The sequence below is a fragment of the Misgurnus anguillicaudatus genome, unplaced genomic scaffold (assembly GCF_027580225.2).
Source record: "Misgurnus anguillicaudatus unplaced genomic scaffold, ASM2758022v2 HiC_scaffold_34, whole genome shotgun sequence".
In the NCBI taxonomy this organism is placed as follows: Eukaryota; Metazoa; Chordata; class Actinopteri; order Cypriniformes; family Cobitidae; genus Misgurnus; species Misgurnus anguillicaudatus.
In genome coordinates, this window is record NW_027395284.1 from 3,664,502 (window position 1) to 3,678,204 (window position 13,703).

General features: G+C 38.0%; 1 protein-coding gene across 10 annotated transcripts in view; it reads right to left on the minus strand.

The window, feature by feature from the left end:
* Positions 1 to 1,635: 1,635 nt before the first annotated feature.
* The window catches only part of LOC141349061 (RIMS-binding protein 2-like), a 49,178-nt gene continuing 37,110 nt past the window's right edge, over positions 1,636 to 13,703 (minus strand). For 4 of the 10 annotated variants that reach the window (XM_073866005.1, XM_073866003.1, XM_073866001.1 and 1 more), the window contains 6 exons: positions 11,777 to 12,430; positions 11,407 to 11,556; positions 10,780 to 10,935; positions 7,355 to 8,125; positions 2,736 to 2,850; positions 1,637 to 2,264 (listed from right to left, as the gene is read on the minus strand). In XM_073866005.1, the coding sequence (XP_073722106.1) occupies positions 2,116 to 2,264; positions 2,736 to 2,850; positions 7,355 to 8,125; positions 10,780 to 10,935; positions 11,407 to 11,556; positions 11,777 to 12,430 (1,995 nt within the window). In that variant the 3' untranslated portion in view covers positions 1,637 to 2,115. Of the gene's footprint in view, positions 2,265 to 2,735; positions 2,851 to 7,354; positions 8,126 to 10,779; positions 10,936 to 11,406; positions 11,557 to 11,776; positions 12,431 to 13,703 lie in introns of all 10 variants that reach the window. The other 6 variants (XM_073866008.1, XM_073866006.1, XM_073866007.1 and 3 more) reach the window with 3 other exon arrangements.

Below are 13,703 nucleotides of genomic sequence, written 5' to 3' on the forward strand. Positions count from 1 at the left end.
CACTGTATAAATGAGATGATTGTGTGTAAAACATTACAACATGGGAAAAACAATGAGGAAAGCAATGGGGAGTGAGGGTGTCATCACAAGCAATGTCTGTCTGGTGTTTTTACGCCACACGATATGCACACAGGGACTGGAACTAAAATGCTTATGACCTAATCTTCATTATCTATAACTAAAATAAAAGACTATTGGGAAAAAATGTGTACAAATAAATCCAAACAAATACTGTAAAAGCAAGTGATTTAGATCATAATTTGCCTCTAGTGATTGTTCAGTAAATAAATATTGCTTGCTTAAAGCGAAAACAAACATTCATGGATTTCATTTAAAAAGTAGGAGGTTAGACTGAAAATACAGTGGTCCCAAAAAATATCTGTGGGGGAAATTACTCTATACAGGCAAACATACATTTAAACATTTTTCACAAACAAATACATAAAGGGTGGGGGATGTGTACAACTGTGTGATTGACAGCTATCTGAGATTTGATCTGATTGGAGGTGAAGATATCCTTTGCTTTTGACTGCTATAAAGGTTACTGTAGTATAGTTCTTTAATCCAGTGACATAATTAATTCATGTTAAAATAATTCATAATGCAATAACTAATGTTTATAAATACAACACATACGACTTTACAAATGTATCTTAAAGGGATAGTTCACCCAAAAATGAAAATTCTGTCATCATTTACAGATCCCCAATGACTTCCATAGTATCCACCTGTTTCTTGACATAAATGTGGGCGCCGCCATCTTTGAGCTTTCCGGTTTATGACTTCCGGTGAGCCACTAAAGCTAATGGTAGTCTATTGCGAAGGACACAAGTGTGCCGTTTTGACTGGCTGTTTATTATGAAAACCGACATAATTTGTGCATTTAGGGGTTGCCATAATAGCTAATACAAACGCAGTAAATCTCTACAAAACATTTGTTTTAACCATAATACATGCACAAAAACTGAATGTGTATGTGGCACGCATGCATTCATGATCTGTATTTACAAATCCATCCAGTAAAACCTTTAGCCAGTAAACAATAAATACAATAATTGTTTAAAAACAGCTAATATTATGCTAATAAAAATATGCCGATTTAGCTGATTTATTTATTCTGCTACAATATATTATTACAAAAATGCAATTACAGTACAGAATATATATGACATAATCTGCTTAATTAATGTTTATAATAGTTCGTAATGTGTTTGCGCGTACTTTTGTTATGTTTTAAATGAAAAAGCAAATACTTTAAAAAGTTAGCAAAACATTTTATAAGCTCATGTCTCCACCTAGTGCGTAAGAGGTGATGTAATAATATTTTCATAAAACGAAAACAATATTCAATACATGTAGTAGTTTAATATGTTTATTATGGTTTGTTCAAATAACTTACAATGTGTTGAATGAGAAAGATACTGCTGACTGTGTCGGAAAGCATGAAGCTCGACGTGTTGCCATAAACAAGTCCATTAAAAGGTTAAAAACACGAAGTTTTCGTAAATTCCACATACAAACTCTCAACTTACTTTCCCATTTTAAAGATACTGGTATGTCTCTGTGCTTTTATATTTGCGCATTGAAGACCCGTCACCATCCTCACACTGGTTCATACATGGCAGGTGTAGTAAATATTAACTGTTTAAATCATGTTTTATGCGTGCTCCCACTACACTGTTTTCTACCGGCTGGATATTAAACTGGAAGTCTTACACAGGAAGGGAAATACGTCACATCACTTACTTCCGCGTTCGAGAAAAAGGTGGATACTTTTTCCTACTGTGGAAGTCAATGGGGCTACTGATTTGGTTACAAAGATATTCCTTTGCGTTTATCAGAACAAAAAATATATATATACAAGTTTGTAACAACATGACAGAGAGTAAATGATGACATTATTTTCATTTTTGGGTGACCTTAAATTATCCAAAACTTTTTGGGGCCACTGTAGTTCAATAAATGTATCTCATCCTGACTGTCCTTCTACCCAATATGTCTTCATTTTAGGCAGCTTCTGTTCTGTTTTCCTGTTTTTTGTCATGATTCGTGAATATACTCCTGCAATAGTCTACTATATACAGTATCAGGTCTAATTCTTTTGGTAGCGTTTTGTCATTTTCTTTTTATGGAGGAGCCACGCCACATACCATATCGGTCCTGTGTTCGCTGTGGGGGCCATTTCTTGCGGTGGCCTACACTGGAATAGTAAACATCGTCCTTAGATGAGAAGTTCCCCTCACTGTTATTCTCCATCGTGATCTCTATGGAAACACCAATGATTTTTAGTATTCCAGCCACATCCTCTCTCTAGTACCCAGTCGTGAGTTGTGGATCGTGACACATTTGCAAACGCTCTCTAGAAACGTTTTAGGATCAGGAGTGCCATTCTAATGCACTGCAGGCAAAAGATGGCATACTGATCTTAGAACAAAGCCAGCTGATATGTTTATGATTGCTTATGGCAGAGTTGCTTCGGCATAAAACAGCAATGATTAAAATAATGATGAATTTATAGGTGATGGTGCGTACCATTCATTTGCATCAATCAGTTAAGTAAATTCTTCCTGCATTTTTATTTGTGAATATCTAAAGCTATACGAATGCAGTAGATTTGACTCATTCAAAAGCATTTGTAGGAAAAACGAGAGAAGGGAAAAATTGAGGAAAGACAATAGGTGTGTTTCAGACTGAGGATAGTAGGTAGAGCCCAAACATCACGTGACCGCACTAACCGATCGAAGGAACGTTGATGGGTCTTCTCTGAGGGGGTGGGCAGCCGCGACTCGTCCTACGGCCAGAATGGTCCAGGCGATCCGACCTTCCTGTTGAGGGAGAGTTCCCTAAAATCTTCAAAAGCAAACAACGAAATGTTAATCAAAACCGGTGCTTCCTCAAAGAATGGATATCCTATTGAAGAAAGATTCCCCTCTACCCCCAAATGAAAAATATTTGTACTTTCTTAATTTTCTAGTCCCAGGTGAAAATCAAAACAAGGAGGATGAACCCGCCAAAACATTTAACGTAAACAATCAAAACAAACTCTGACAACAACATGAGCAGGGTTTTGGCAGAAATCAGATGCTTAGCTAAAGACCATTTTGGTTTTTGTTCTGCTCCTGATCAGTTGGCAAAGTCTGAAAGAGTTTTGAACGGTGTTTGTGTGCAGAGTACAGTATGTGAGCGGAGTGGGAGTGGAGCGGTGTGATTTTGCCTGGAGCTAGGAGCGGATATTTTGTGGTTTTCTCTCACTCCATCAAGAGCACAACTCATGTTAACAGCCCAAAATGCAACCATGGGCGTAAATCTCTAAAATTAGGGCGGCAATTTACAATAGCACATTTTGAAAGGGACACAAATAATACAGACAAAATTTTACTTGTAAGGATATGTGTACACAAATACAAAACATGTATACTCCTAATAGTGTATTTATTTTACACTGAATGCATCTTTTGAACAGATATTTGAAAAATTATTTTTGGGTGTTAATTTGGTGCACTTATTATAGAGTGAACATGAAGTGAGGAGTTAGTGTGGAGGGAGCGGGAAATGGTTAACCCGGAGTGAAGCGGACTAATTATAAAAAGCTTTGAGCACTCCACTCACATACTCTGTTTGTGTGCTATAATGAGCTTTAGAAAGATTTCTGAATCACAGCTGCATACTTGACTGTGGTCTGGGCTACACACTTGATTTAAAGGGATAGTTCATCCAAAAATGAAAATTCTGTCATCATTTGACTCTTGTGTTGTTTGAAACTTTACTGCAAAAAATGACTTTCTCACTTAGTATTTTTGTCTTGTTTTAAGAACAAATATCTGAAAATTAATCAAGATGCATTATCTTGATGAGCAAAATTACCTAAGAAAATAAGTTTAGTTTTTAGAAAAAAATGTCACATTTAAATCAAATTTAATTACATTTGAAGAGTTTCGTTGCAAAACGAGATAACCACCGTTTTTTTAAATGTTCAGAAATCTCGTTTTTTGGTTGTGCATTCCAATTAATTTCAATGCAACTGCAGTTGGTTTGTTTTGATTTAAACCTTCATAACTTAAAAAATACAGCTAAGTAGCTCCATAAAACAAAATAATAACATGATAACATAATAATAAACATGTTTTGACAAAAATGTTAAAAAATGGATTTATCTCGTTTTGCAACGAAACTCTTCATTTGTGCTTAAAGGGACAATAAGTAGGATTTACCCCCATCTAGTGGTAAAATTGAATTTTGCATTCAAACGAATGGTGCTCTCTAGCGCCTCGCTTTTCCAAATGCGTGTTGCAACTACGGTAGTCGTTATGTACTCACTGATCTCCTTGTCCGTTTCAGCTAGTTCACGTGTTCTGAATGAAAGCGCATTGTGAAAACGCATTAGTAGGCTAGTGCTTTTTGTCCCTCTCTGCTATTATTGTTTATTAATACAGCGGACCGACATGGAAGCCTTTTAGGATTTACCCGTTCAATGTAAGTAAAGAGAAGACATTTTAAGCTTACACAGAAAAGTCAGATCACTGGCAGAGGTCATTTGACACCAACGATGACATAGCCTATTTATGAATAAAGACATTGATTTTGATTAATAAAACACTTAAAACCCTACTTACTGTCCCTTTAAAGCAGAATTGAACCCTAGACATTCTAGCCTGTTATCACGAGAAAGTTTTTTCTATTTTACTTGCGAAAAAAATTATTTTCACGATTTCGATAAATTAGGTTGATAGTGCACAGCAAAAAATTCTTTAAGAAAAAATTTTCTTAGTATTTTTGTCTTGTTTTCAGTAAAAATATAAAAAAATTCATAAAACAAGGAAAAAATCTGCCAATGGGGTGAGCAGAAAAATTTAAGAAAAATTAGCTTACCCCAGATTTTTTTTGCTTGTTTTATGCACAAAATCACTTAAATTTGATATTTTGGTCTAAAAACTAGAATTATTTTCTTGGGTTTTTTCTTGAAAATCACTTTTTGCAGTGCGTGTTGAAGCAAATTTTTTGTAACGGTCTTTGATTGACTTGTTTAACCAGAATGCACTGCGTGAAAAATTTGTCATTAGCTCCACCCACTAACCACTGATCGATGCAGCCTTCAGCTTCTTTTACCACTCAACCTGCTCTCAAAGTCAACTTGAAGTTAGCCAGCAGACGAACCCAACCAAAAAGTATCTGCTTTTACCATCCCTGAAGGGGAAATCACCAAAACCCTTGATAAAAGATGACTAGAACCTGTGCAGTATGTGGATGTAAGGACAACAAATTCAGGCCACCGGGAGTTCGTTTTCCTTGTTTACCTAAACGCGAACCTCAGTTGACACACCACTAACAGATTACTTGAGAATATGCAGCCAGCACTTTCGCCAGGAGGACTTCAATTACTGTTTCTCAGCCCAGTTTTCCCGCGGACTCAGGTAATGTAAAATGGACAAAATATCTAAAACATCATTTGGCTTAGCTGTTGCTTATTTTGTGTAACTACGGTAAGCATACTACGTAATAGGGCTGCGCGATTAATCGCATGTGATTGTCACGCGCATCTCGTCAGTAAAGCCGGTTCCTTGATTAGTAATAAATCGCCATCAGCTGCTTTCAGATAGAGCGGCATTTACTACAAAGAGTCGTAGTTCACTGACAAGAGGGGAAATATCGCAGTCTTAATCGCAGGCGATTCATTATGAATGCAATTTCCCCTCTTGTCAGTGAACTACGGCCTATTACGTAGAAAGTTATTATCATGTTATTATTATGAACACGAGCAAAGCAAGCTAACGTTAGCTTATCCTGTGCAGCTGTCAATCAAAGAACGATATCATCTACTGTCAATCATCTCGCCCCAAGACCCGCCCCCATTCAGAACGTTCAGAATATGTAGTCGTGCATTTTTCTTCCGGTTATTTAATGACGCGTCAAATCACCATTACTGTACACTCTCAGAAATAAAGGTACAAAAGTTGTCACTGGGACAGTACCCTTTCAAAAAGGTACACCTTTGTACCCAAAGAGTGCATATTAGTGCTTTGAACTGCCAAAATGTACCTTTAAAGGTACATATTTGTACCTAAATGGTACATATTAGGACCTTTTTTAAAGGGTACTGCCCCAGTGACAGCTTCGTACCTTTATTTTTGACAGTGTAGCTTAAAATTTTTTATATGGAGTTAGTACATTTGATGGCAACTACATATATGTGATGAAATAAGGTGTTGGAGCATAATGTTGTTTTACGGTGGAGTTCCGCTTTAAAACAAGCAAAATAATCTGCAATGGGATAAGAAAAAAAATCTTGAATTAAGTTTACTTTTTTCTTAAACACTAAATTCAAGAACACATTTCTTACCTCATTGGCAGATTTTTGGCTTGTTTTAAGCACTTAGAGTTGAATTTTGCTCATTAAGAAAATACATCTTGATTAACAAATTTTTGTATATTTGTACTGAAAACAAGACTAAAATACTTAGTAAGAAAGTCATTTTTGCAGTGTTGTATGACTTCCTTTCATATGTGAAATGTAAAATTTCTCTTTTTGTGGTCCACAGAAGAAAGAAAGTGAGAGTCAGGTGGGTGCGTAAGTGATAGAATTGACATTTTGGGTAAAGTTACCCTTTATGCATGCTCAAATAAAACTGTTTAAGGATACTGCACAGATTTGTAAACAAATCCGTATAACATTAGTAGTTTGGGCTATAACCACCACATGCATTGAAGTAAACATACTGATTCACCTGCAATATTCAGAATAGGGGCTGATGGGTAAAGGTTTTTCAGTAACTAATGTGTACATTTTTCATTTGGTCCCAAGCAATACTAAATATTCGAATACATTGTTGATATTAGTAACTTCAAAAAACATCCTAAATGAGTATTACTAGAGGTTCTTTCACTCCTTAATCTTTTAAAAGTATATCAAATATGTAAAGTTATTTGTGGGCTGTAACATAAGCAATAGTGTCATTTGATTTGAGAAACGTCAGAAACAAGAAACACTCAGAAATGGCCTTTAGGTAATAAAAAAAATCGACACATTCAAACAATTTTTACTCGACACTCTAGGAATCAAACAAAGTCACATGATATCTAAAACAAATCGCATAGCTAACACACAACCCGCCCCAAAATAAACAAACAATAGTAGTATCAAACTTCTAAACAAAACAATACCACAATAAATTTAAGCAACATCTAGTGAAAAACAGAAAACAATAAAGCAAAACAAAATTAAACAAACAAACAAATGAGAGGCTGGGTAAAACAACATCAACAAAAGAATGGCTGTATCGCTTGCCGATGGGAACATAAAGCAGTTGGTAGATGAGAAGAGGGCGGAATGATGACAGGAGGGGAAGGAGACACACACCAGGGGTTCATCCATTGCCCTGTTGAGCCTGGCAACAGAGTAGGCCCTAATGTCTCTGTGATAGGTCCTGCCAACCTCGCTTAGCCTGCCCTCGCTCCGGAACCTGCGCTGAGGATGGTGATGATGTGGATAATAGTGGTAATGATGGTACGACTCCCGCATGCTCCTCGGCTCCGGAACGACATCCAGGAAGTCCTCCTCCACGCCAGACTGTCGAGTCAGGGTCCTTTTCCTGAAGGCGGCCACAGCGCGTCGCTCCGCCGGCCCCTCGCTGTGGATGATCCGCATGTTGGGGCCAGAGCCCACGCGCAGCGAGCTGCCTCCCGTGTACGAATGGTACCCGGACCGGTATCCGAGTGAGCCCTCCTCCTCGCTACCGCAGTCTAATCCGCTGTCCGGACTCTTGGAGGTTTGCCTGCTACTACTGCTGCTCCAGCACGGACCTCCAGGAGACCTCTCATCTATGGAGGTGTAACGCGGAGAGGAGCGTTGCCTCTGCAGCCTCCGGGAGCATTTGGTAGGCGAGAGCTGGTTCGGCTGCCGAGGGTCCTGACGATAAGGCCGGGGGCTCATGCACGGAGTGCCCGGACGGGCTTCCTCGAAACGCAGACGCTGACCCATGACTTCCACCCCGGTGTCTGGATCCTCCTCTGCCACCTCCGGGATGCTATGGAGACGCTTGTGGGAGCGCAAGGAGCGCTGTCGTACCACCTCTCGCTGGAGGTCCCAATTGTCCCGTTCCACAGCAAGGTCCTGACGCCTGTAATACGCCTTTTAGAGGCCAGATCGACGAGCCAAAGTTTCAGTTAGATTCGGATGTTTTTCGGTAAGGTAAAATCGGGATTGTTTTTGTTTGATGGTGTTAGAACAGGCAGAGAAGATAAAACAGTGCGTAAATAGAGAACAAAATGGGAAAAGAAAGACAAAATTAAGACAGAATTAGTTATCGGAGGTCATGGACGAATGCAGGGCATGCAATCTCATTCCGTGATGGACATGACATGCAACAGAAGGGAATCTGTTGAAGGAAGACGTCAGGAAATGCAAACCATACAGAAAATGGGAATTGGAAAATATCACATACAGTATGCAGGGATAAATAAGACCATCCACTGACAAAGCACAATCCAACAAAAATCTCGAGATGAGATTCGTCAAACACAGAACATTAATAAATCAATAACAGGCGATCGAAGGAACAAGACTAAAGAATCTTAGGACTATATTACTTGTGAAAAAACAAACATAAACAACATGGAGAATTGTCAAAAATGTGTAATAGTGGGCCAGTAACCTGAAATAAAAAAATACTGTTAAAAGATGTTTTACTAACAATTTGATTTGTGAAAATGTCTACATTTTCTGTATCAGTAACTTTACTGGATGACTAAAAAATACTTTTTTGTTGTTTTCTGTGTGTGTGTGTGTGTGTGTGTGTGTGTGTGTGTGTGTGTGTGTGTGTGTGTGTGTGTGTGTGTGTGTGTGTGTGTGTGTGTGTGTGTTTTTTTTTGCTTTGCTTTAAAATAAAATTGGAAGTTGACAGTGGTGGAAACATCTAACACGTATATCTGAATTGTAGCAGACTTAAACTAAACAAATATAAAGAAATGAATAAATAAACAGATGCATAATAGTCTATAGAATGCGTTTCATACCACAATTCCAATGTCCGCTCAGGTCTCCAAATTCCAAAAAAAGATAATTCCAAACAAAAATGACAAAAACTGAAATACAACATATCATTTATTGCCCATATATTCATATATACATTGGTGTTGTTTTTGCAACCCTGCATTATATTGTATTATATTTGTTTATAAGTCATAAATATGTATTTCAAAAGAAATTTGCAAGTTATAACAACAATAGACAATTTCATGAAGAGACAGATATTTACAAAATTGAAAATTACACTGAGAAAAGCAAAATTTAACAAAAGTGTAACTATGAGACGAACATAACCAAAAGTGAATAACTGTTTCATTTAAGCAACCATTACTTAAATGAGATTCCCAAAATGCCCTCGGAATGATATGTGCACTGCATTTTAGCTGATGTACAGTTTCAACATGTCTATTGTCTAGCTTATATTAATACAAATACATCAAATCATGGTGTATATAATCCATAAGGTACACTTCAGGCACAGCAAACAAATTCACAACGTACATATCTGCGATTATCATATGCAATTAATCTGTACTTATATAGGATCTACTAAATAATCCTTTCGATCCTGTCTGTAAACACAGTAAACTCTGAAAATAACAAGCCTTAAATCTACTAAAACACTCAAGAGTAATCCAGACCTAATTCTACTAGATACAAAAGTAAAGTGATGCAATAACTAAAACCGAATAACACAGGTTGCATAATAAAGAGCATGAAAGCATATCAGATCTTCTCATGCGATGCATTTGCAGCCTTACGTTAAGCCATTCAGATGTATTGCGCTTTGTATGTTTGGACAGGCTTATTTAAAGCTAGCTAAATGATTGATTGATGTGGAAGTCTGGTAGGGCAAGCCACCCACCTTTAGGACCCAGGAGAGACTGAGGATGGGGTGACCTGTTAAGTTCCTGCCACTAAACTCAACTTAGTCAACTATAAACTCAACTATTCTAAAATCCCAATCTCTAACTTTAATATCTGAATATATATATATATATATATATATATATATATATATATATATATATATATATATATATATATATATATATATATATATGTATATTATATATATATATATATATATATATATATATATATATATATATATATATATATATATATATATATATATACATATACATATACATATATATTGTATCCATAATATGTATTTTCAGTTTACTCAACCTCATGCTATTTCACAGTTGGATAATATATCAGTCTGATTTCTACTGTAAATGACCCATTCAAACCTGTTTTATGAATTGAATAAACTGATTCATTTAAAATAATTTTAAACAAGCAGAGCTTCAGCTGTATAGTTTTTCAGTAAATAATCTCAATTTTGCCTGTATCCTGTGTCAGAACTTTTGTGTGAGTTTTTCGGATCAATATATATATATATATATATTTCTGATAATTTAGTAGTGCTTACATTTTTTTAAAGATTGAATTTTTTAAAACTTTTATTTTCTGTCCCCCCAAAACAGGGATATTGGGTTGAAACTGCACGAGGCTGAACAAACAATGACAGCGTTTTAATTTAATGATGGATCTTCCTCCCTAAACTGATATTGTAATTTTAAAACAGATTCTTGTCTGTGTGTGTATATCTAGTAATAGCACCTCCTCTGAGGAGCCCTACAGACCACGGCATACTCCATCCCCCTGCGTCTGTCCCAGCCTCTAGCCTGTGGCCCTGTTGCCCACGCCCAAGACAGATGGCGGCCCGTAGGGTGTCTGTTCCATACCTTAAGCGAGTTGTGCGAGTTAATGCTGCGCCGTCGTCCTTCTTCCAACTGCATCTCTGAGTACAGCTCCTCCTCGTCCTCCTCCATGATGTCAGACAGATCTGAGCCTCGACTGCTCTCTGTGTAGTAATCTTCACTGTGACTGTAGTGAGGATGCTGAGAAAGAGATATTAATGATTAAATGATGAGAAACCAGTAAAAAAGCCAAAACTAAGGACAAAGAAAAAAACCGTGGCCCTAAAAAGTGTGTGGATACATAAAAAATGCAATTGTGTCATTGCATTAGATTACAAAACATCAAAAGAAGACTTATTTTATATAAAGGTAGCACTTTGCAAGCAAAACATTTGATAAAAATTGACAATTTCGAAAGTATACACAGTTGGGATGAACTTGAAATTGAGGTAAACCAACTTCATAAATCCAGTAAAGATAACCTTGGGACTAGTTGAAAAACTGCAGAAATTGCTAGAAAGGGCCATGTGGCAAGGAAATCCCATTAAATGGATCTTTACACCGCTGGGTTCTGTCCTGGGCCCCATAAATTTCTAGCAATGGCATTGAGTGTATGTAAGGTCACGAGGAACTGGAAGAGCATTTGAAATAACTGCTGGTCTTTATACTCACGTGTCTGCCCAGCTCTGAGCCTCGGAGAAATTCATCCACAGAAGCTCCTCTTCGCCGAATGTGGGGGGAGTCGTACCCGTCTTCTTCCTCATCGGAGTTTAATGAGTGCATAACATTACCCCTATCACTAAAGATGTTCCTCCTCTCCACCTGAAATGGATCACAACTATTATGTATAGTAATGAATCAATGTTTTGTTCAATCATGAGTCTCAGCTATCTCTAAATACAGTATATGCATAATATTTTGCAGTGCAGCTCTCAAAATATGTTAACATCTTTAACTTCGCCATCTCACTCTTCGTGAAACCAATGTCATACTGACTGCGTTGCCTTCCAGGTTTAACTTTCTGTGCTTTCCCTTGACTCACCCTGTTTGGGGGGTTCCTCTGTGCCGCTTGTCGGGCCATTGCACGAGCCACTGTGTTAGGAATGGGCGCTCCCTGAGGTTGCGGCAATATCCTCTGAGGGGAGGGGGAGCGTCTACCCTCTATGTGAGGGGGCTCCAGCGTGTGCCCCGGGTGAGATTGGGACGGTAACGGTGATGGGGCCCGGGGATGTGGCTCCCAGGGCTGTCCCAGTCGCCTGCCCATATCTGGATCTTTGGCATGTGGGTCTCTGGCACTTGGTAGAAGTTTGGGTTTAGACATGGGGTAAGAGGAAGGCGAGGGGTGGATGTGATGCTGTGGTTGGGGGTGAGGGGGCAGGGGTTGAGGGTGTGGCGGTTGGGGTGGCGGGACACAATGAGGTTGTAAGTGTGGCTGCGGGTGGGTTGTGGGGTAGGCCTGCGGATAAGGGGGTGGGTGTGTTTGAGAATGAGGCTGGGGGTGAGGTGGAGGATGAGACTGAAGGTGCGAATGGGAATGAGGCACCAGGAAGTTGTGTGGAATGACGGCCACGGGAGAGTCCTGAGACTCGCCTTGTGCTGATATTGTCCTCACGATGACCTCCCGCGCTTCCAGACACTGGATACGGTTCAGTTCCACCGTAACAAAATCTGCTGTGGGGTACATTATCTCTGCTATCTATAAAAACAAACCGACAAGAAAAAACAAATACAGCATGAATAAATGTTTCTTTGCAGGCCTTAAAAACGGGGATGTTTTTGTGTGTTTGAGACAAATATTTACATGTGCCCAATTTAGCTTTTTCATTTTTAATAATAGCTGGAAAATCGTAAAAGTATACTTTAATTCACATGTAAATACATAAACAATCTTTGGCTGGATAACAATTACATTTTGGCAGATGCTTTTATCCAAAGCGACTTTCCGTGCATTCAAGTTATACATTTGATCAGCACGTGTGTTCCCTGGAAATCAAACCCTTGACCTTTTGCATCAATTGAGCTACATGAACATGCCATTTCAACTAGTTATATTCAAGACCATAACTAGTCATTATCACAATTTTATAACACGTTTATGCATTGGACAGCTAGATAACATTACCTTAGGTAAATATTTAAATTTGCAGAATAAAAAAAGAGTTCACATACAACATAAAAGATTAAATCATAGCTGTCAATTAGGGTCTCTCACACCGGCCCTGGACTCCCGGATCACCCTTATTCTTGAGCTTTGCTTTGTTTGACATTTCAGAAATATACATGTGATAAACAAGTATGGATAATAAAAGTATATACGTATAATAAGAGTTTTGACGAAAGTGGTACTTAATTGTATTTAAAATAGGCTAATATCATCTGAAAATATGTTTTGTGAGATCCTCCAAGTGCCTTATATAAACCCCTTCATTACATAACACTACACACTGGGACATTTGCTGGCCAATGACACAAGTGGTCATGAGATGGCGCCAGTGAGTAGAATTAAATAACTGTATTTCAGATACCTGGAGAACACATCAATATGTATGAAAGAGCAACTCTGATCTCCAGTAACTGATCCTGGGCCTGTTAACAGGTTAAAGGATTTGTCAATTTTCTAACAAAAAAAAAAAAAAATCCAGATAATTTACTTACCACCATGTCATCCAAAATGTTGATGTCTTTCTTTGTTCAGTCTAGATGCAATGATGTTTTTTGAGGAAAACATTTCTGGATGTTTCTCATTTTAATGGATTTTAATGGAACCCAACATGTAACAGATTTAATGCACATTTGCGGACCATTTAAACAATAAACTGACACAAAGACATTAATTAGTATCATTCCACATACAACAACGTCGGAACGGTCCTCTTTCTCCACACTTGTAAACACCGGGGCGTAGTTTCGCATACGTCATCCGTGACCTCTTGACGTGATAATGTATTGCGTGAGGTCGCGCGTCATAG